Source organism: Arachis stenosperma, chromosome 4 (assembly GCF_014773155.1).
Source record: "Arachis stenosperma cultivar V10309 chromosome 4, arast.V10309.gnm1.PFL2, whole genome shotgun sequence".
NCBI classification, from domain to species: Eukaryota; Viridiplantae; Streptophyta; class Magnoliopsida; order Fabales; family Fabaceae; genus Arachis; species Arachis stenosperma.
The window spans coordinates 4,806,303-4,830,724 of record NC_080380.1 but is presented as its reverse complement, the minus strand read 5'-3'; the positions used below and the strand labels follow the sequence as shown (position 1 = coordinate 4,830,724).

The 24,422-nt window shown below is 34.6% G+C and overlaps 4 protein-coding genes across 5 annotated transcripts; 2 read left to right on the top strand and 2 right to left on the bottom strand.

Moving 5' to 3' along the window:
• Window positions 1–893: 893 nt before the first annotated feature.
• Window positions 894–3,923, top strand: LOC130973201 (uncharacterized). The gene is made up of 2 exons (XM_057897640.1): window positions 894–3,116; window positions 3,219–3,923. Exons 1-2 carry the CDS (start codon window positions 1,059–1,061, stop codon window positions 3,642–3,644), a joined length of 2,484 nt encoding a protein of 827 aa, XP_057753623.1. The 5' UTR covers window positions 894–1,058; the 3' UTR covers window positions 3,645–3,923.
• A 367-nt stretch (window positions 3,924–4,290) lies between these two features.
• LOC130974446 (elongation factor Tu, mitochondrial-like) lies at window positions 4,291–7,176 on the bottom strand. The gene is made up of 12 exons (XM_057899334.1): window positions 7,004–7,176; window positions 6,796–6,871; window positions 6,617–6,709; window positions 6,448–6,522; window positions 6,276–6,380; window positions 6,078–6,168; window positions 5,747–5,952; window positions 5,492–5,575; window positions 5,328–5,393; window positions 5,177–5,239; window positions 4,772–5,012; window positions 4,291–4,361 (listed from the first exon to the last, which is right to left on the bottom strand). The coding sequence occupies exons 1-12, from the start codon at window positions 7,174–7,176 to the stop codon at window positions 4,291–4,293; spliced, it is 1,344 nt and encodes a 447-aa protein (XP_057755317.1).
• A 10,183-nt stretch (window positions 7,177–17,359) lies between these two features.
• On the top strand, window positions 17,360–18,415 carry LOC130974445 (probable galacturonosyltransferase-like 4). Its single transcript, XM_057899333.1, has one exon. It carries the CDS (start codon window positions 17,360–17,362, stop codon window positions 18,413–18,415), a length of 1,056 nt encoding a protein of 351 aa, XP_057755316.1.
• A 267-nt stretch (window positions 18,416–18,682) lies between these two features.
• Window positions 18,683–22,817, bottom strand: LOC130976319 (F-box/LRR-repeat protein 4). 2 transcript variants are annotated; one of them, XM_057901155.1, is made up of 8 exons: window positions 22,406–22,817; window positions 21,845–22,093; window positions 20,974–21,380; window positions 20,331–20,516; window positions 19,914–20,106; window positions 19,664–19,740; window positions 19,342–19,492; window positions 18,683–19,204 (listed from the first exon to the last, which is right to left on the bottom strand). In XM_057901155.1, exons 1-8 carry the CDS (start codon window positions 22,670–22,672, stop codon window positions 18,908–18,910), a joined length of 1,827 nt encoding a protein of 608 aa, XP_057757138.1. In that variant the 5' UTR covers window positions 22,673–22,817; the 3' UTR covers window positions 18,683–18,907. The 2 variants fall into 2 exon arrangements, with proteins under 2 accessions (XP_057757138.1, XP_057757139.1); XM_057901156.1 differs by having other exon boundaries at window positions 21,845–22,090.
• Window positions 22,818–24,422: the final 1,605 nt, after the last annotated feature.

Here is a 24,422-nt window from a genome sequence, read left to right as displayed (position 1 = left end):
TTGATTTTTTTCATGTTAATGAATTTATAACACAAGAAATTATATTTCATTAATGGATAAGTCTTCCAATTATATTTAACAACTTATAATAGATAATAATATCTATTTATAATATATAAAAGCTGATACCAATTCTCTCCACAATGAGTTTAAGCCATCTTTTTTTTGTTAATGATGTCACATCAGCAATTCTAATGACTTGGCAAAAGATGAAAATCAACTAATCACTATTTAGTAAAATGAAATATTTTAAAAAAATTAAAACAAAAAACTCTTATCTATTATTATTCAATTGAAACATCAAGTACTAATTAAATGCAATAAACATACATTAAAAGTGTCATCATAATAATAATTATAAAAAATTTCAGTTACAAATATTCAAATTTTACAACATATATATATTAAGACTCTTATTATTCTTCATTTCTTAATCTCTCATACTAATCGTAAAAAATTTCTTAAATTTAATATAATATTTTTATTTACAAACAAACAAAAAACAAAAGAAAAGATAAAGTGTAGCAATTAATGCAAAACGAAAAATGAAAAAAAAATGAAAATACAGTTTTATATAACTCTAATATAAATAACCTATATCTTTTTTAAAAATAAATAAATTCAAAATCTATTTATAATATGTTCTCTAACATATTTTTAATATAACATTTATTAAAATACACTATATAGTATAAATAATCTACCTCTCCGCGTATTGCGCGGATCCCACTCTAGTTTGATTATAAATAATGAAATTTCATAGAAATAGAAAGCAATCCAATGATTACAGAAAAGTTACATGGAGAAGCAAGTTAACCCTTTCCCCAAGTTACTAGGATTGCCAGCAAAGCATAAGCAACTTGTTCAAACATTTCATGGCAAGAGAAGTTTGGCGTCACTCTTCACCCAACATTCCACATAAGAAACTTACCCTCTAAGATCTTCAATTTCATTCATCTATAAAATCCACATTTTCCTCAACAAAATCTCATTTCTTTTTCAACATTCTCCATCACATGTTGTAGTGTATATATATATATATTAGTATTTTTTTTCCCATGATGGAACATAACCGTTCTGAGGAAGGAGATGGAAGCATTCATGTACAAGTTGGTGAACTCCAGAGGCTCAGCAATGCCTACAGCAGCACAAGCAACACAGTTTTCGAGCCGCGAAGCAGCAGAGGAACGAGGGACAGCAATGGTGCTGATGTGTTTTCAGCAACTTGTGGAGTTGCTGCACCAGAAAAGAAGCTGACCCTTTTTGCTCTAAGGCTTGCAGTGCTTGAGAAATCAGCAACTGGCCTTGGAACTCTTGGATTCATTTGGGCAACTGTTGTTCTCCTTGGTGGCTTCGCCATCACGTTAGAGAAAAGCGACTTTTGGTTCATCACAATCATACTATTGATTGAAGGGACTAGAATCTTCAGTAGGAGCCATGAACTTGAGTGGCAGCACCAAGCAACATGGTCTATTACTGATGTTGGAATCAACAGTTTCAAGATTCTAAGGTCAACTTCAACCTCAATTTTTCAAAGCATCAAGAGGCTCTTCATTAGGCCTATCATTGGATCAGAACAGAGCAAACAGAGGATTGACAGAGTAGTTAATCCAGAGCAGAAGAATTTCGCAAGGACGGCGACACGAGTGTGGATTAGCTCTGATGTTCCTCTTCTTCCTTATGTTGAATGGTTTTCCCTTTCAAGGAATATCAGCAGGATTCTCTATTGGCTTCAGCTTCTATCTGCAACTGCTTGTGTTGTTCTCTCATTGATAAAACTCATCAGTCATGATTATGGAGAAGTGGAAAAGGGAGACACTGATAAGAGGAACCGAAAATCTGCGCTTTTTATCTTCTACTCTTTGGCTCTGGCTGAGGCATTGTTGTTCTTGGCAGAGAAGGCTTATTGGGAATGGAAAATAAGTTACTGCAAATTGTTGGAAGAGGTTAACAAAGAGTGTGAGTTGGGGCCAGCAGGCATGGTTTCTATTAGGAGATTCTTTTATGACTCGTATTCGAGGTGTGTCAATGGAAGCATATTTGATGGCTTGAAGATGGACATGGTTACTCTTGCTATGGATTTCTTGGCCTCAAATTCTCCTGATGAGCAGCTCATTGGGGCTAGAATACTTCGCCGGTTCGCAGTGAGTGCACGATTTGCTGATGACACTCTTCAGAAGATTGGAATTTCAGTAATTGTTGTGGAGAGACTAGTTGAGATGTTGAATTGGACAGATCAGAATGATGAAGAGATTAGGCTTTCGGCTGCAGAGATTTTAGCTGAACTAGCAGGCAAGAAGCAGAACTCGCTTCGCATTGCTGGGATACCTGGAGCTATGGAGTCAATATCAAGTCTTCTCCAAACTAACAGGCACTCTAATCCTGCAGCTGATGAAATTGGAGAAAAGAAGCTCATATTTGATCATCCAAACTATGGATTCTGGACATTTAACCAACATGGACTCCGGATTTTGAAGAAACTCGCACGCGATCATGACAACTGTGGAAAGATTGGAAACACAAGAGGCCTGCTACCCAAGATCATTGAATTCGCACATGCTGAAGAAAGATTGCTGAAGAATGTGAATGTCACTCCTTCACAAGTTGTGACTGTGAAGAGATCACTTCAGCTTATGAAGATGCTGGTTAGCACAACAGGCTCAACTGGGAAACAACTTCGAAGAAAGATTTCTGAGATAGTTTTCACAATCAGCAATATCAGAGATATTCTGAGGTATGGAGAGAACCACTCTCTTCTACAGAAACTGAGCATTGAAATTTTAACTGGTCTTGCGTTGGAAGAGGATGTGAAGGAGAGAATTGGAGGCACAGGTGGAATACTTAAGGGATTGTTCAACATATTCTTCAAACAGAACATTCCTGAAAATCAGATAGATGTAACAACTGCTGCTGGAGAGGCCTTAGCAATGCTGGCATTAGAAAGCAAGATGAATTGCCATCGAATTTTGAAGTTGAAAGTACTCGAAAAGCTTGTAGATTCGTTGAAATCTCCAATGCTTCGTGTCCACGCTGCTAGGATTCTTAGAAACCTATGCTCCTACAGTGGATCAGAATGCTTCAACCAGCTAAAGGTTGTTACGGCCGCAGCACCAACAGTAAGTTTTACTCTCATCATTATGATCTTGTGTTATCAGAATGTGAACTTCATATTATGTTTCTATGCAGACAGAATTTTAACAAATTGCTGAATTATGCAGATACTTCTGGCAATCAAATCAGAAGAAAACAAGCTACAAGAAGTCATGGTTGGGTTAGCAGCAAATGTTTTCACATTCATGTCCTCTCAGGAATCAAGCTATGTATTTCAAGAAGCTGGAATCACTGAAGTTGAACTGGCAAGTATACTAGTACATATTCTCAAGAAGCACAAGTATCCAGCAACAAAGGTGCCGAGGATAAGGAGGTTTGCAATAGAGCTTGCGATTTCGATGATGAAAGACAAAGCAGAAAACATAGATACCTTCAAGCATATGGGAATGGAGAAGGTACTGGAAGGTGTATTAGAAACCACATCAGAGCTTGAAAGCTTCAATGTTTTCTCTGGTACTGTTGGATTGAACAGGCACAATCTAACAATACACTCACTGGTTGAGACAGCCTTGAATTTGCTGGAAAACAGGTGAAGTAATACATCACTTTTGAATCATATTGTAAAATCAGTAATCCATGTTAACCTTGAGCAAAAATTGTAAATTTGTAACACTGTACACTGTTGTTTGTTTTGTGTAAATGTGTATTATCCCACATTAATTTTGGTTTTTGGTTCTTATGGTTATTTATTTATTTTTCCCTCTAGATTTTGATTCTTCAGTCGAAGAATCAATGCTTTATTGATTTGTATCAGTAAGGACCAATTATTAATGAAAATCCAGGAGGAACACTTTTCAGTGCTATACTCCATGGCATCCATATTTAGACCAGAATCATAGTTAAAGTTGTAATCTTCAACAAAGGTTCACAATTAAATAGCAGCCCTTGTATCTTGGTGATGCAGCCAATAAAAATCTAAGTAAAAATGAGTCAGAAGAATCTTGAAGAAATTGGCATTATTAACCAATCCAAAAATTTATCAACCACTTTCTGTCCTGAGGTAAAAAATTATCCAAATAAAATAGTATAATTCTCTGACTAATGAACAAAACAAAACGCCTTCAAATGGAATAAGTAGTCACATAATGGAATTCTCCTAAAAATGCTGCTCAGTTCCTACTCCTGAATTATTTACAAATCAATGAACAAAAAATTGTAGAATCTTCTTAACCCGGGATCTTAGGCAATCACTTTGGAGACCACTCCTGCACCTACAGTTCTGCCTCCTTCTCTCAACGCAAATCTTTGTCCTGATCATACATAAATGTGATTACAGTCTGATCGTATCGTTAAATTTAGCTACAAGAAAGTTGCACATATGAACTTAAAGTAAATAGTAACTATAATAATTTGCAGTTTCTATAAAGACTAGATTATGAGTTGAATCCACTCATAGTAATTTTATACTATATAGAGAATGAAGAATGGTTATATGATATATCTTGTTTAGATAACATTAGTTCATCCAAAAACTGAGCTATAGGCCTGATTTCTTAATATCTTGGTAGAACTTTCTATTCTGACCATGATATCAATTTGCTTTAATTCAAAGATCACATTAGTTAGTAGTCAATGACTCAACATCAGTAATTGATTCTACGAAGACGATATCACAGATGATTCAGGATCTTTGTCTACTATGGCATATCTATCAACATACCTGATTCAAGAGGAACAGGTGACATCAGCTCAAAATTTGCAGTCACATTATCACCAGGCATGACCATCTTAACATTTTCAGGTAACTGCACCTTTCCGGTAATATCTGCAGTCCTCATGTAAAATTGAGGCTTATAATTAGAGAAAAATGCAGTATGACGACCTCCTTCATCTTTAGAGAGGACATAGATCTCTGCTTCAAACTTCTTATATGTTTTCAATGTGCCAGGCTTGGAGATAACCTGTAATTTTAACAGAAAATAAGTTTGTTAATTCGTGTAAAGCGAATACACAAACCTAAGTGAAATGGTGAAACTACAGCCTATTCTTAGTTATTTTCTTTGACTTGATCTCTCTCTTTTGGCTGTCTTGATATGCATTGGTTCAGTAAGACATTTTCACTCACCATTCCACGCTGTATATCGTCACGCTTCAGGCCACGAAGAAGAAGTCCCACGTTATCACCAGCCTAGAAACACACAGATTAGGATAACCAATTTATCAATCCAATCCAAGGGAAAAAGGAAGGTTTATGGAACTTAAATGATTTTACTCACTTGCCCTTGATCCAAAATCTTCTTGAACATTTCCACACCAGTAACAGTAGTCTTCATAGGTGCACCCTGTGGACAAAAATAAATGAATAGTAAAACATATATTATTAAGAAAACCACTCATGGACATGATAATAGTAATTCATGTTTAACTCCCCTATATGTACCTGTGTTAGTCCTAAGATTTCAACCTCCTCACCGACTTTGATGGTGCCTTGTTCAACACGACCTGTCGCAACCGTTCCACGCCCCTTAACATTCAAGAAAGAAGACAGTAATGAATGTTAATAATGACATTTCAACTCCCTCATTTTGCTCTTGCCCCCTTCATATATTGGGAATTATGAACATCACCACCAAAAATTGCAGTGCAATATGAATGACATACTTAATAAGAATAATTATGTGCGATATGTACTTACCTGAATAGAGAAAACATCTTCTATTGGCATTAAGAAAGGCTTATCAAGTTGCCTTACAGGATCAGAAATGTATGCATCCACAGCATCCATTAATTTTAAGATAGCCTTCTTTCCAAGTTCTTCATTTGTCCCCTGCAAGGCAGACAGGGCTGAACCTCGAACAATTGGAATCTCTTCCCCAGGAAACTTGTAGAAACTAAGTAGCTCTGCTCAAAAAGAAAGGTTGTTTGCCGATAGATGCATATCCATTGTATAAATAATCAAGAAATGAAACATTATTAAGTGTGTTAAGAATTCAAATAAAAAAAGATAATGACATAATGCTTCATACCGCGAAGCTCCATCTCAACAAGTTCAAGTAACTCTGGGTCATCAACAGCATCAACCTTGTTTAGAAAACAAACCAATGATGGCACACCAACCTATCATAGCAAAAACAAACAAAACAACTTATGGTTTTGCTATTCAGTTAGATTCTAGGAAAACTTGGTTTCTTACTTGTGTATTTAAAAGAATGAAGTATATGAACCTGTCGAGCAAGCAGTATATGTTCCTTGGTTTGAGGCATGGGCCCATCCGGAGCAGAAACAACCAGAATTCCACCATCCATTTGAGCAGCTCCAGTTATCATGTTCTGTAATTTGGCCAAATCAATAGAGTCTTACACAAACACAAGAGCATTCATTATGCATAAAGACTACCTTAACATAGTCTGCATGCCCCGGGCAATCAACATGGGCATAGTGCCTCTTTGCTGTCTCATACTCTACATGAGCCTGCAAGTTCAACATCAGAAAAAGTGTTGGCAAAATTTAAGTACTAAATTCACAATATGCATTGAAGAAAGACATAAAAAGAACTAGTTCTCACTGTAGCAATAGTGATTCCTCTTTTCTTCTCCTCAGGAGCCTTGTCTATCTCCTCAAAGGCAATGGCCTTGGCTTTACCTTCTTCAGATAACACCTGTTTCCACAGAACAAGAACTGAATCACACACACAAAAATCCATGGCTAGATTAAGTACTAGGAGATGAGAAATAAACCCCAAACCTTTGTAATTGCAGCAGTTAGTGTGGTTTTTCCATGATCAACATGGCCAATGGTTCCCACGTTAAGATGAGGCTTTCTGTAACACAAACAATTGATAGATTGATCCTTGGATACAAATGGTATGTCATTTCATAAGCAGTTGAAGCATTGAACTTTCTTTATATATGCAATGATGAAAATTGAAGGTAACATGCAAAAACAGACTTACGTTCGAGTGAAAGTGGCCATAGATCTCCGAAGAAAAGAAACAAGGGACAACAAAGGAGATGATTCATCACTGCTGTAGAGGGAAGAAGGATCATGGGATAGGACACGATGGAATGAAGAGTAAGAGAGAAGAAGGCGCTTAGAATTTGCGTTTCTGAGAGCAAATGAAGCCATTGAAAGGAGGATTGAAGTGCACACACTCACTGAGTGTGAAAGTGAAGAGTGTTAGGTTGTTATGTTACTTGGGAATGTGTTTAACTGACACGTTCTTCAACAGAATCCGCAAAAACCTGCGTTCAAATCAACATTAACAAACTCTACACGTCACTTTCTTGCTTTTAAACTACAACCATCCTTGTACCTCGTATAAACCTTTAAACAAAATTATAAGGATTTCAGGCTACATTTTTTAATTTAATTTCCATGTGTTGTAAAATAAATAAAGATATATTAAATATAAAATAAAGATGTATAAATAGAAGACTCTATTATTAATATAATTAGCTCAATAATATTTATATATATATAATAATATTATATGTTATATTGTGTATATATATACAAAGATAGAAAGAAGTATTAAAAATAAAGAGAGAGAGAATTGTATTTGTTTATTGTTACTATCTCAATATAATAAAGATGATTAATATTGCTATTAATATTATATGTAAAGAGTAATAGAAAATAGAATTTAAAATACTTATAACATAAAAGAAGAGAAAGAATTGTAGTAGAAATATAAGGAGAAGAGTATTTGATTGCAACTTAAAGAGGGAATAGAATTCTTATTTCTTGCTTGTGTGTTTATTCAGATGGATGCTACTCCTATTTCTACACACAAATGGTCATCACTTTTCAACTTTTATTAAATCCATTCTCTCTTGAGAATGATTCCTTCAATATTGAGAAGGTGAGTCTACGTGGTCATCCATATCACAACACTCCTCCTTGGATGACCATTTAGGGTTATTGCCTCGTTAAAACCTTACTAAAGAAAAAAAAAACACAGTGGGAAAAAACCTTAGTAAAGGAAAAAGAGTACAATATCCTTTAGTGATGAGGACTGCCTCATTAAAAACCTTGTCAAGAAAAATCCAATGGGAAAAAACCTGACCAAGGGAAAAAGAGTACAGTCTCCCCCTCTTGTCGACATCATTTAATATCTCGAAATCGACGCATTCCAATCTCATGTACCAATCTTTCAAAGGAGGATTTTGGGAGTGACTTTATGAATAAATCTGCCAGATTGTCACTTGAGCGGATCTGTTGGACATTAATCGTCCCTTGATTTTGAAGATCATGAGTGAAGAAGAATTTGGGGGAAATATGCTTTGTTCTATCACCTTTGATGTATCCGCCTTTAAGTTGAGCAATGCATGCTGTATTATCTTCAAACAAGACAGTTGGAGCTATCTTATGATTAATCAGTCCACATGATGACAGAATATATTGAATCAGACTCCTCAGCCAAAAGCACTCGCGACTAGCTTCATGAATCGCCAGTATTTCGGCATGATTAGAGGATGTTGCAGCAATTGTCTGTTTCGTGGATCTCCATGATATAGCTGTTCCACCATATGTAAACAGGTATCCTGTCTGAGATCTCCCTTTATGTGGATCAGACAAGTATCCAGCATCTGCATAGCCAACTAATTGTGACTTGGATCCATAGGGATAAAACAATCCCATATCAACCGTCCCATGAAGATATCGAAAGATTTGTTTGATTCCACTCCAATGTCTTCTGGTTGGAGAGGAACTATATCTTGCTAGTAAATTCACAGCAAATGATATATCGGGTCGCGTATTATTAGCAAGATACATTAGCGCTCCAATGGCACTAAGATATGGTACTTCAGGACCAAGGATATCTTCATTTTCTTCTTTAGGACGGAATTGATCATTTTCCACATCCAAAGATCTTACTATCATTGGGGTACTTAATGGATGTGACTTATCCATATAAAATCTTTTCAAGATCTTTTCTGTGTATGTTGTTTGATGAATAAAGATCCCACCTTTTATATGCTCGATCTGCAGGCCGAGACAAAACTTAGTCTTTCCAAGATCTTTCATCTCAAACTCTTCTTTTAGAGCTTTTATAATTGTTGGAATCTCTTCAGGAGTCCCAATGATATTTAAATCATCAACGTACACAGCAATTATAATGAACCCAGATGTAGTTTTCTTTATGAAAACACATGGGCATATATCATCATTCTTGAATCCGTTTTTGGCCAGATACTCAATAAGACGATTATACCACATTCGTCCAGATTGTTTCAGACCATATAAAGATCTTTGCAATTTGACTGAGTATAACCCTTGCGAATATTCACTAGATGGTTTGGATATCTTTAGTCCTTCAAGGACTTTCATATATATATATCCCGATCTAATGAGCCATATAAATAGGCTGTTACCACATCCATTAAATGCATATGCAGTTTATGATATGCAGCTAAACTGACCAAATAACGCAATGTTATTGCATCAACTACAGGGGAATACGTTTCTTCATAATCTATATCGGGCCTTTGTGAAAAACCTTGTGCCACAAGTCGGGCTTTATAGCGCACAACTTTATTTTTCTCATTTCGTTTTCTCACAAATACCCACTTATATCCAACAGGTTTTACATCTTCAGGTGTACGGACTACAGGTCCAAAGACTTCACGTTTTGCAAGTGAGTCTAATTCAGCCTTCATGGCTGCTTCCCATTTTGGCCAATCATTTTTTTGTCGACATTCTTCAACTGATCTTGGCTCAATATCCTTACTTTCATGCATGATATTTAATGCCATATTATATGCAAATATTTCATTGACAATTGTCTTATTTCGGTCCCATTTTTCTCCTGTAAAGACATAATTTATCGAGATCTCATCATTTTCACTATTTTCAGGTACCTGAACGTCTTCTGGCATTATATCAGAATTTTAGACAACTGCAAGTGTCTTTACTGTGTCTTTTTCAACAGGAATATTATTTACCTCTTTTCTCTTTCAAGGATTTTTGTCTTTGGAACCGACAGGCCTGCCACGCTTCTGGCGTGAATTTGTTTCAGTAGCTACTTGTCCTACTGGGACATCAATTTGAGTTGGGGCATTTTCCGCTGGTATATAAGATTTAGTTATCCTCTTTGTATCGAAAAATGCATCAGGCAAATCATTTGCTATTCTTTGCAAATGTATAATCTTTTGAACTTCCAGTTCACATTTCCCTGATCGAGGATCTAAATGCATCAATGATGATGCATTCCAATTAAGCTCCTTTTCAGGAAGCTTATTCTCTCCCCCTAATGTTGAAAATTTTGATTCATCAAAATGGCAATCCGCAAACTGGGCTTTAAATACATCTCCCGTTTGTATCTCAAGATACCTCACTATAGAGGGAGAATCATATCCAACATATATCCCCAATTTTCTTTGGGGTCCCATTTTGGTGTGATTAGGTGGTGCAATGGGAACATATGTTGCACACCCAAATATTCTTAAATGAGAAACATTTGGCTGCTGGCCAAAAGCTAATTGCATAGGAGAGAATTGATGATAACTCGTTGGCCTCAAACGAATAAGTGCTGTGGCATGTAAAATAACATGCCCCCAAACTGAGGTTGGGAGATTTGTTCTCATAAGCAAGGGTCTAGCAATTAATTGGAGGCGCTTAATAAGTGATTCTGCTAACCCATTTTGTGTGTGAACATAAGCTACTGGATGTTCAACACTTATTCCATTAGCCATACAATAAGCATCAAAAGTTTGGGAAGTAAATTCACCAGCATTATCAAGACGAATTGCTTTGATTGGATTTTCTGGAAATTGCGCTTTTAATCGAATAATTTGAGCCAGTAATCTCGCAAACGCCAGGTTGCGAGAAGATAATAAGCACACATGTGACCATCTCGAAGATGCGTCTATTAGGACCATAAAATATCTAAAAGATCCACATGGTGGATGAATATGTCCACATATATCACCTTGAATTCTTTCTAGGAATTCAGGGGACTCGAATCCAACCTTTACTGGTGATGGCCTTAAAATTAACTTTCCCTGAGAACATGCAGCACAACAAAATTCACTAGTTTTAAGAATCTTCTGGTTCTTTAGTGAATGTCCATGAGAGTTTTCAATAATTCTCCTCATCATGGTTGTTCCCGGATGACCCAATCGGTCGTGCCAAGTTATGAATTCATTTGGGCTAGTAAACTTCTGGTTTACAATGGCATGTGATTCAATTGCACTAATCTTTGTATAATACAACCCAGATGAAAGTGAGGGTAATTTTTCTAATATAACTTTCTTATTTGAATCATGAGTTGTGATACATAAATACTCATGATTTCCCTCATTCATTGTCTCAACATGATATCCATTTCGGCGAATATCTTTGAAACTCAACAAGTTCCTCAGAGACTTGGTAGATAATAGTGCATTATTTATTATAAATTTTGTTCCTCCAGAAAACAAAATTATAGCTCTTCCGGAGCCTTCTATCACATTGCCTGAGCCAATAATAGTATTAACATATTCCTCTTTTGGCACAAGATGGGTAAAATATATATAACTTTTGAGAATAGTGTGCGAACTTGCACTATCCGCAAGGCATACATCTTCATTACATATCCTTGCCATTCTCTTCAAAAACAAATAATAATAAAATGAGTAGCATGTACAGTTAAATTGAATACTTGATTGGAATTATTTTCCTAAGAAACACTGTACACAACAATAATATCATATACTAAAATTTTATTTTAAAACATAACACATTTAATGATTTCAAAATTTATAAACATTAATATGTCATTATTTATGTACATCACATTTGAAACTTAAATACATAGAAAATAAAACTTAACAATAAGTTCTTTACATTATTTATTTACATAGATACTTCACAATCCCACATATTAAACTATTCCATCATTGATCAAATGACCAATATTTCCTTCAGGATCCTCAAAGAAATCAGATACATCATAATGAGTGGTGGAGTTCTCAACATTATTTGAAACGAAATTTGTTTACTTTCCTTTGTCGTCATTTTTCAAAGATGCCTGGTAAAGATCGACTAGGTGTCTTGGGATACGACAGGTACGTGACCAATGGCCCTTTCCACCACAACGGAAACACTTATCCTCTGTTGATTTATTCTGCCCGATATTCCTTTCTTTATCCTACTTCTGGTGAGATCCTCTCTTTTGAATATAATTCCTTTTCCTTCCATAATTTTTCTTGTTATTAAAAACTTGCCATTTACCTCTTCTGGAGTAATGATTTGCTGCATTTACTTCAGAAAATGGGGCGGCGCCAGCTGGGCGCTTCATGATTTTTCAAGAGTAACTCATTGTTGCGTTCAGCAACAAGAAGGCAAGAAATTAACTCAGAATATTTTTTAAACCCTTTTTCTCGATACTGCTGCTGCAGGAGCACATTCGAGGCATGGAAGGTTGAGAAAGTTTTCTCCAACATATCATGATCGGTTATTTTTTCCCCACACAATTTCATTCGTGTGGTGATTCGAAACATTGTGGAATTATATTCATTTATAGATTTAAAATCTTGTAAACGCAAATGCGTCCATTCATACCGGGCTTGAGGAAGTATCACCGTTTTCTAATGATTGTACCTTTTTTCAAGGTCTTTCCAAAGATCTGCAGGATCTTTTAATGTGAGATATTCATTTTTCAACCCTTCGTCAAGATGACGACGAAGGAAAATCATGGCTTTGGCTTTATCCTTCTGGGATGCATTATTTTCAGCCTTAATGGTATCTCCAAGATCCATTGAATCGAGATGGATTTCAGCATCTAATATCCATGATAAATAATTGTTTCTAGATATATCAAGAGCATTGAATTCAAGATGAGAGAGTTTCGACAAAATGAAAAATTGTTACCTGAGTCTTCCTAAAAATTTGATCAGAGTCTCGTGCTGATAACGTGTTGTAAAATAAATAAAAGATATATTAAATATAAAATAAAGATGTATAAATAGAAGACTCTATTATTAATATAATTAGCTCAATAATATTTATATATATATAATAATATTATATGTTGTATTGTGTATATATATATACAAAGATAGAAAGAAGTATTAAAAATAAAGAGAGAGAGAATTGCATTTGTTTATTGTTACTATCTCAATATAATAAAGATGATTAATATTGCTATTAATATTATATGTAAAGAGTAATAGAAAATAGAATTTAAAATACTTATAACATAAAAGAAGAGAAAGAATTGTAGTAGAAATATAAGGAGAAGAGTATTTGATTGCAACATAAAGAGGGAATAGAATTCTTATTTCTTGCTTGTGTGTTTATTCAGATGGATGCTACTCCTATTTCTACACACAAATGGTCATCACTTTTCAACCTTCATTAAATCCATTCTCTTTTGAGAATGATTCCTTCAATATTGAGAAGGTGAGTCTACGTGGTCATCCATATCACAACACCATGTATCGTGTATTAATATATCAAGATTAAAGTATCGTTTTTGTCCCCAATATTTGGGATAAGTTCAAAGTTGTCCTTAACGTTTCAATCGTCCTCCCTAACGTTTTAAAACTGACTCAATATTGTCCAGTCATTAGGATCCGTTAATAGAATTGACGACGAGACAAAATTAAGACGATTTTAAAACGTTAGGCACTTAATTAGGATGAAAACGTTGGGGACAAAAATGATACATAGAAATAAATTTTAATTTTATTCTTTAATAATATCAATTTTTTACTATACATAATATTCAATTATTTTTTAATCACATCTAAGTAAATTACACTTAATCATATTACTTTCATTTTAAATAAATTAATTTTTTATAATTTTATTCTTAAAATTTTTTAGTTATCATGAAATGTTTATAGAATGACTAGTATATAAACTTGTAGAAAAGAAAAAAATAATATATATATATATATATATATATATATATATATATATACAATAAAATATAAATTATACCTTTTGTCTTTAATGTATCGAAATTCTTTAAAAATATAAAAAAATAAATTTATTTAAAATAAAAGTAATGTGATTAAGTGTAATTTATTTAGATAAAATTAAAAAATAATTGAATACTATGTACAGTAAAAAATTAATATTATTGAAAGATAAAATTGAATTAAAATTTAATTTTATGTATCATTTTTGTCCTTAACGTTTTCGTCCTATTTAAGTCCCTAACGTTTCAAAATCGTCTCAATTTTGTCCCGCCACCAATTCTGATCCCTAACGGCATGACAACATTGAGTCAATACAAATAAACTAAATTTCAAATAAACATGGGGGACAAAAATGATACTTTCACCACCCAACCGACCTTTTCTTAAGAGGTCGAGCTCGACATAGACGCCTCCTCAAAGAGGTCGGACCAGAGATAAGCTGGCAGATAACACTTATTCAAATAAGTAACTGTCCCCAAGTCTCTCAACCCACTTCTAGAAGCCATATCTCAACAATCCTAAGATAAAGGGACGATTATCCACCTCTAGAAATGGAACTACTCCAACGGTGGTTATTGGATCACCACTATAAATACACTGACACCCCTCAAGTATCTATAAGTTCCAATACTCTCCAAACCTGCTAAACCCCTTGCTAACTTAGGCATCGAAGTGTCTTTGCAGGTACCACCCCCATTCCTCAAACACGCACAACTCGGACGGTGGCTCCCGAACGTGAACAGATCGGAGACCACCTTCCAGTAACGATTGGGCCAATCCTTCACGCCCAATCTACCTATTTCAAGTTACCCACGTAACACCACCATTACATTTTGTACTTATCTCCTCGTAACTTTAATTTATAGAGTAAAAGTAAATTATCCGCAAATATTAAGTGGGATATTCTTTGCAAGCTCGTTTGATAAATTCATTTGTAAAAATCTATATTATTTTTTTGTGCAATTTAAGTGACAATGTGATATATTATGTATGATATGTTTTCAATTTTTCATGGTTTGCACATTTTTTTAATTTTTTATTTTTTTTGGTTTTTCACAGTATTCTCTAGTCTAACTGGTCAATGACTAATTTATTGCGGATTTGAACTCTATTTAAGGGTTTGTTGCTGGCCAATGAGTTGCTGCATACATAAGACAGGATTTGAACCCCTAACACTTGTATAAGCAGACTAGTGAGCTAACCACTAAACCAATCTAACTAGTTTTTTTTTTTTAATAATTTGTCCAATATAGTGCATGCCTTTTTTCCTTTAGGGCCATAATAGTTGGGCTTTAGGTTATCCATTTCTCGAGTAAAAATCCTTGGCTACCTCTTCATTATTTTTGGGTTTGAACTTGGCTACCTCTTGAACAAAAACTACAACCTAATAATATATAGTTGGGCTTTAAGGGATTTCATCATTTCATGCATCTTTTTCATATAAATCATTGTAATATAGTTAACCAGGTTACCTGTTAATTTTCGAATAATTAAAAAAAGAATCATGTGTAACACACATGCAATGTTAAAATGCAAAATATATTATCTCATAAACAGTAAATCTATGATGCAGTTTTTTTTTTTTTTTTGGCAATATAATTCATCTAGTTTCTCCTGAATTTGTTCAAAAAAAAATATATATTAAAGAAATTTACAGTTTTATTTCTAACAATTTTTCTCCTTTCTAAGTTAACGGTTTTCTACGTTACTTAACTATTTGTATCAATATATTTCATGCCAATAACAACTTGTTTGCTACATACAATCGATATCTTATATTATTGTCGTTGTGTTGCATTCTTACAACGAGGTGAACAAGAAAAAGGTTGGACCAATTGAACTAGTTTTAAAATTAGAATATTGATTATTAGTAATGGTATATATTCTTACAACTGTTATAAAACAATATTATTCACTTACATATATAAAATATTACTTACTATACTTGAGATTTTTTATAATTTTTTTTTCGTTTTTTATTATATCTTTCAATTCGACAGGTTAAGAATTATGACTTATTTGGATTAGTTTCTAAGAAAAGATCGAGTTATCTTTTTAAAAAAGATCTTATGAAAAAATAAAAGTAATTTTATGTTTGAGTATTTCATGTAAAAAGATCTTTTTATCTATCAATTATGTTTGGGTATAGCAATATAAAAGTATTTTTTTGTTTATTTATTATATGAAAAATATTTTTTTTTAACGAAAAAAGATTTTTTAAATAAAGATAGAAATGACAGCTTCTCAAAAAAAAAATTTTTTTCTAGTACTTTTATTTTACTAGTAAAAATTTGCCAAACATGCTAAAATATAAAAAAAAATTTTTTTATCAAGATAATGACACCCAAATAAACACTTAATCTATTACAGATCTGAACTCTATTTAAAAGTTTGTTGCTCGTCAATATATTATTACATGCACAAGATAGGAATCGATCTTCCGACACTTTCTTAAATAGAGTAATAAGCTAATTATTAAATTAACCTAACTTGGTTTATATATATTAATTAAACCTCTTTAATTGATCATTTCAGTTGAACTTGCTGATAATGAATGCCGAAAAAAATTCAACCTGTGTTATATATCTATTAAACTACTCTCTATATTAGCCCATGACAACAATAAAGAAGTCTTGTGACCCACAAATTCAGCCAATAGAATACATAAATTCAGTTCTAATTTCAGTCATTATTATTTTATCTTATTTTATTTTTATGTTATCTTCTCTTCTTATCTTATCTTTACTTTTATCTTTCATAGGACAATGCTCTATATATATTTAATTTTACCCTCATAGTTTACAACACTTCAATCCAATTCAATCAATCAACAATCAATAAAAGTTCGCATTCTTTTCTTTTCTTATTCTTTCACAATTTTATCAATATCAATGACTTATTAATTATTAAATCAAGCATCTCATTATTGAATCCTATAATTTAATTTGTTTTAATTAACAAACTTAGAAATGAAATTTAAGCTACTAATTCTTTATATATTTATTTTTAGTTAGCGAAATCGGTTTTTGTGAAAAATATATAGTTATGTAATTAAAAACAGAAACTAAAAAGTAAAAAACATGGTTATATATAGAAGGAAATTTAGTTTAGTAGTTTATTAATCTAAAAATGTATGTAACAAAATTGGTGTCATAGCAAGAAACTAATAAAAGTTCCGACAGTTTCTCTCTTCCTTAAAAATTTGGGAGTCACACCACAACCTCATATTCTTCAATTTCACCACCTCCCTTTGTATTCTCTTCACCATTCTTTTTCCTATATTCTCTCTAGCTCTCTAAACCGAACTAGATTTTCTTAACTCAACTAAAGGGGAAAGAAAAAAACAAATAACAAAAAACATCATTAGCACCCACATTCAAATCTGAAAAATATAGGACAGGATGACCTCTTCCCATGCACTCCGAGGTATCCTGTCCCTCTTCTTTCTTTCTCTTAACTATAATAATTACTTTTACGCAACAGAAGCTATTCGTTTGGGCAACATTATTCGTCTCCCTTCGTGTAAGGTCCCTCCATTCCGAGAGGCCCCTGCCTTTCGGAATGAGAAGGAGTGTGGATCAAATAAAAATGATCCTATTAACGTAGCTATGACTCTGGATGTTAACTATGTGCGTGGCACCATGGCCGCCATATTCTCCATATTACAGCACTCTGGCTGCCCGGAGGATGTCCATTTCCACTTCCTTGCAGCGCACGACACTGAAGAACTTACGATGGCCATCAAATCCACCTTCCCTTACCTCAATTTCAAGATCTACCTCTTCGATTCGGAGAGAGTCAGTGACAAGATATCAAAGTCCGTTCGACAAGCCTTGGACCAACCGTTGAATTACGCGCGTATATACCTCGCCGACGCGCTTCCAGACGACATTGGGCGCGTGATATATCTAGATTCAGACCTCATTGTTGTGGACGACATAGCCAAGCTTTGGAACGTAGACATGGAAGAAAAAGTGGTGGCAGCACCGGAATACTGCAATGCAAACTTTACTACGTATTTTACGGAGGAGTTCTGGAAGGATCCGGAGTTGTCGAAAACATTTGAAGGGAAGAAGGCATGTTACTTCAACACAGGGGTGATGGTGATGGACATAGAAAAATGGAGGAGAGAGGGATACACAGACAAGGTAGAAGGGTGGATGAGGGTGCAAAAGCAGGAAAAGAGGATATACCATTTGGGTTCTCTTCCACCATTTTTGTTGGTATTGGCAGGGAACATCAAAGGAGTGGATCATAGGTGGAACCAACATGGGTTAGGTGGTGACAACTTTGAAGGAAAATGCAGGAACTTGCACCCTGGTCGCATTAGCTTGCTGCATTGGAGTGGAAAGGGGAAGCCATGGTTGAGGTTGGATTCTAGGAAGCCATGCTCCATTGACCACCTTTGGGCTCCTTATGACTTGTATTCATCTTCCAAACACTTCTTTGACGAATGACATTTCATTTCTTTCAATCTTCAACATGTTTCATTCCTTAGTCTTAGAGAGCAAGTCAGAGACAATCCTCAAGAGTTTTGTGTTTTTCTTTTTTCTCTAGAAGAGGATAGGGGTGCTATATGGTGCATCATGCATGTATGTGTTTCAATCACAGCAAATTAGACTAAATTCTATATTTTCAACAAATCAAATGAATTACGTATAATTTAAATTGATCTGATCTAATTTAAACCGCACAAGATGATATAATATTATCAAACTTGGAATTTTATTCATAGTATATGCATCTATATAAGTCAAGTTATTGAGAATTTGTTCCCAGAAAGAATAAAAATCCATCTTCTAAGAAAACAAAAGTTCAGCTTAATTAAACTTGAAACATATACAACCATGCACACCTATATCTACATTCACAGACCAACCGAAAATAAGTTTGCACAGCTTGGGGTACGGGTATATACGGAAGGCGAGGCAAGGCGAGGCGAGCTGGTCTTAAAGGTCTACACACAAGTAGGAAATGATGGAGCCGGCTCGCCGCTTGGTCCGCTGGCTAACCTTCCACTTCTCAACCAGTACCTTTTTTATGTTGGGGCAGCTAGAAACCACGGTGGCTACTCCAGCCGAGGTTATACCGGAGCAATAAACCATGTGGCATGACTCCAGCATGGTGCACCTCTTTACGAGATGGGCAAGACCGACATCTGTTATTTGACGGCAGTGTGACAGCACTATTTCTTTCAGCAATGGACAGTTTTCTCCCAACTCCGCCATTGCTAAATCACCTAAATTCTGCAATAATTGTAAGAAAGATGACCAGTTCAGCACTTAAAGATATCCTTAAATGCATGAAATCTTGAACTCATTCATATATGCAATTCAAGTCTGCAAACTGTTTCGTCATTAAAAGGAGAGATCCGAATATGAACCTGCAGTACGCTGACGTCTAAATAACAGAGTTGAGGGCAACCCCTTGCAATGGCTATCACTCCGGCATCTCCAATTTGATGGCAACCACTGACATTCAGATAATGAAGGGAACATCCGTCTGCTATAGCAATAAGGGCCTCATCCCCAACCCTGGTAATTTAATGAAGCGTTTAAGTTATGCATCATCCGTGACGAACAATACCGAATAAAAATATTCTTCAGAATGCTAATCAATTTGAAAAGGAACTACAGATGAAAATATGTATAACGCATGTAACAGATGATTTCAATGGAGAGGTGGGGGCGTGAATAAGGTTTTACCTGTCACAGAATCGAATGCTAAGATCGGTTAGTGACTTACAGTGCTCACCAACAGCAACAATCCCCTTGGTCCCAATCTAATAAAGGGTAAAGAAAGCACAAACAATAAGGAGAAAGAGAGAAATGCACAAGCCTGCTTCAAATTAGACCACTTGAAAGCAGATTTACTACTTTACTTCATATGTATAATAATTGCTAGCAGAGATCTCCTTTTGACATGGTAAACCAAACAGGCATGCAGATGAGGTACCTCATAACAGCGACGGATATGAAGTTTCTTCAAATTGCTGCAGCCAATAGCTATACCACGCATAGCAGCATCCCCAAGGTTTGAGCAATCTACCAGGTGAAGAGCTTGCAGGAACTTGCATCCTTCTCCAACCTGAAGAAGACCAACATCGCCAATTCTTTGACAGTAAAGTAATGACAACTCAGTAAGACGTCTGCCAATAGAAAGCCGGGATTAGCACCACAGACGAAAAATATATGGAGAAACAAACACATCATGAAACAAAAAACTTGACCAAATGTAAAGATTAAGAGGCTAAACATGTGTCTCCTGCTTCCTTATGTTGCTTCTTTATTGAATGGTTATTTCATTCCTTATTTTACATACACATACATGCCAGTCCATGCATTACAAAATTTAGCTTGGATAGAAGCATACTGGCAAGATCTTCCAACGGATTCTATCCCCAAAGTTCCAATGTTGTGGCATCCATTGATTTCAAGATGTGTAAGTTCCTTGCATCCGGTAGCAATTGATTCCAAACCCTTGTCACTTAGGAAATAACAGTCACTTAGTGTCAGATTCCTTAACTTCTTGCATCCATTACCGATGGCACACAAACCCCTGAAATTAACCATTATTCAAAGAAAGGAGATTACTGACTAAAGCACGAAAAAAAAATGATAGAATTCTTGGCAGAATCCAAATTTAACAATTGGAGACATGAGGAAAGGTTGTGCCAATGTATGCAGCCCTTAAGGGTCATGCAAATGGAACTAAATAAACAATATGGCCAAGCCTTATCTCACTAAATGTGCTGCTTCAACAGTATCAACGTCATATATTAATATGTTAAATGTCAATAGAGAAAAAAATTGATGAACAGCCCCATTTAAATTAATTAGCCCTAAAAATGTTGATCAAGTCATTACCAAATAAAAGAATTTGTAGTAATAATAATGCATCTCATAGTATATTCTAAGAAAGAGGATTGAGCATTGTGAATTTGTGATAATTCAACCATAGTCGTCAAATGAAGTAAAATATAGAAAAAAAAGCAATTGTAAGAGGGCAGGCTCACTTATCGGTAAATCTCTGAAAACTATATAGGGCCAACAACTCCAGAGACAAACAACTAGCACCTACAGCTTCCAAGGCATCGTCAGTAACATTAATACATTGCAGCTTTAGAACTTTCAATTGTGGACATCCTTCAGCCACAGCAAGCACCCCCTGATTGTGGATGAACTCGGAATCCAACGACAAAGTCTCAAGGGATATGCAGTGTGATCCAACAGCTTCCATTGAAGAGTCAGTTATTTTGGCACAAGCAGCCACACCAAGAGATTTTAGTGATTTTCCCACACCTAAGGCTAATTCAATCAAACCCTTATCAGTCAATCCTTCACAGAAACGAAGATTCAAATCCTCAAGCTGCTTGCAACACTGCCCAACAGCAGAAAGTCCTTGATCTCCAACATAACAACCCTAAAGGAAATTTCCAGTAATTATAACTAAAAATATACATTGTTATGCCATTTAAGTAGTAGAACTGAAGATGTAGATAGATAGAGTGGCAAGCCAAAGAATGTATTGATAGAGAAAATAAGTGTTGTTGCCCTAAGTTCTAATGTCCATGGAACATATTATGTTCAGCTGGTAGTTCAATAGAAGACATATACGACTGATTGAGAGCCCTTTGGGCCCTCAAAGCTTAGTTTTCATTTCTAGTATATTATATGTATGGGCACACATAAAAGTCAGCTGTGCCAATTCTAAACGGCGAAACAGGCTATCCTCAAGGAAATGAAATACAGCGAATGGGTAAATCATGGACATCACCGATTTCTTCATAATACATGGACTTACACTGCAATTTGATTGAGACTGCACTATAAATATAGCCACCATGCGTATCGAGCAAGATTTACATTGAATAAATGGTTCAATACCTGCAAATCCAAGGCCTTCAAAGAACTGCATTTCTGAGCTAGTGAAGCTAATCCATCACTAGTTACATTAGAACACCAGATTAAGCTCAACTTCTCAAGCTTCGGAAAGCCATCCCCAAGAGCAGTCAAGCCAACATCAGACAAACAAAGGGAATCAAGATCACCCTCCTCGGACCCATTATTGACATTCAGATAATTCAGCTTCAGGGAAGAAGCCGAAGAATTCTCCACCCCCCTTCTTCTCCCCTGCTGAAAACCAAACACAGACAAGCTCATATCCAATTCCCAAAACATCAAAATAGAGCTTAAACTTCTAATTTCATCACCAACTCAAATAAGTTAGTCTCCAACATAATCCTTACCAAACACATAGCCTTAAAAGAGACTAAATATTTGTAATTGTTACGAACTATGCAGCAAGTTTTATTTCAAGGGACTAATGTAGTTTAATGATTTAATACAAATTCAGTTCTTTTACCCCCCAAAATCAAAGCTTTCGCACCAATTCCGTTCGATAGAAGTTAGAACGATAAACTTCAGTTTGGGGTTTTGAACACTCACGAGGTGAACGGGGAGGGAGATGGAGAGTCGCTCGTCGATGTGGACATTGGTGACGTTGGAGAAGCGGGTGGAGAGAAGGTGCACGAACAGGTCCGGCGAGCCAGTGGCGCCGATCCGGATGGTGGCTCGGGTGAGGCGCTCGAGGCGGAGCCACCGGCGGCAGACGAGTGAGCAAGCGTCTCTGCTCCGCTTAGAGTCGAGTCGCCGGAAGATCTCGACCACCAGCTCGTCGGGAAGACACGTGTTGATCCAATCGTGGCCCCTCATCGTACAAAACTCGAATTCAGATTCTGGGTTGGTCGCAAAATTGGAACTTGTGAAGTGGGGTTGTGGAAAGTGAGATCACCGCCAAATGGTGGGTGAAGAGGTTGAAGAAGAAGAACAATTGCAGCTGAAGAACCAGTTGCGTATCGTTAGTGTCTTCTTTTAGTTATTTTATTTCTTTATTTTTATTTTTATTTTTATTTTTTGAATTTCGGTATTCTATATTTATGCCATCATATCATGTGATGTGAAATCAACATTTCCGTTTATGTAATTATAGTACCATTATTACCATCAATAGTAATTTAAGTTAATGGTGAACTATATTTGATAAATTTTTTGTTGCATTAAAATGGTAATTTGACTTTGAAATCATTAAATCTTAAATTTTCGTTCTATTATATTTTTTGTTGTTTAGTTTACCAAAATTAATTAATATTTAATTTAAAGATATAAAAATAAATCATTTTTAATATTTATTTTAAAAAATAATTTTAGTAAATTCGGCACTAAATTAAAATACACCAAAGAATTTGCCAAATATTAAATGGTTTTTCTCTTACATAACTTGAATGCATATTGAATTTCAGATTCTATTCATAAGGTTAATAATGTTCAATGATTATTTATTGTTTTCTGTGGTGGAGACTGTCATTGTAGTACTTGGGTTTAGTTTAGTAAAATTGTTTAAAGAGGTGTTTGTATTTTCTAAAAATATAATATTTTATTTTGTATTTAGTAAATTAAAAAATTTATAACGAAGTTGGGTTGGTCTACTGGTTAGTTCGCTAGTCTGCTTAAGTAAGTGTGGGAGTTTGAATCTCGTCTTGAGTTGTCGTATTTGTGTGTCGGACATATTTTGAATACGACATTCATCGACACTCGTTTGACACACGTGTTTGCTGTGTTCAATCATATTTTAATAAAAAATAAAAATTTTTTCTCCGAATACATTTTGACACACCTAAATATCATCACGTACCAATGCGTCTAACCTTATTCTTAGTATATATTTTTAAAATAAATTTAAAAATAATATATATTATTATTTATTAAAATAAAAAATATTTTAAATACTTTATATAATTAAAAATAATTAAAAAATTTATTTATGTTTTAATATCAATAAACTACTAAAATATTATTACGATTTATCTAAAAAATATTTTATATTTTATATATATAAGTGGCTTCCGTATCTTATAAAATTTTAAAATTTATATATCGATATAATCCATTTTGTATCGTGTCCTGTATCTATATCGATATCCATGCATCATAGTTTTTACCAAATTAAGCCTCGAATAATGAAAAAAAATGGAAGATTCTATGGTGCTTATTAATTGTTGTCTAACTTTTATCTAACTTATCTTTTGTGGTAAGTTTTGAATTTTTTAAAATAATATATTTTTATGTCTTTTAAATTAAATATTAAATTTTAATTCTTTTTAATAAATAAACACCACTTTTTAAGCACCATAGCATTCACCATGAAAAAATCCTGAATCTATAGATAATATAAATTAAAACATGCATGGATGGTCAAAGATGATTAAACAAGTTCAATGATTTTTACATATTGGTGGTATACCTAAGGAATCTACTACTAATTGAATAAGTAGCTAATTTTGGACTTCGTCTTCTTCATTTTGACGAGTGTCTATTAGCCCTAACCTAAGTGTTCATGTTTAGATAAATGCATGACTCATGAGAGCTGAAAATGTAGTCATCACCCTAACATGGTGGTTGCACC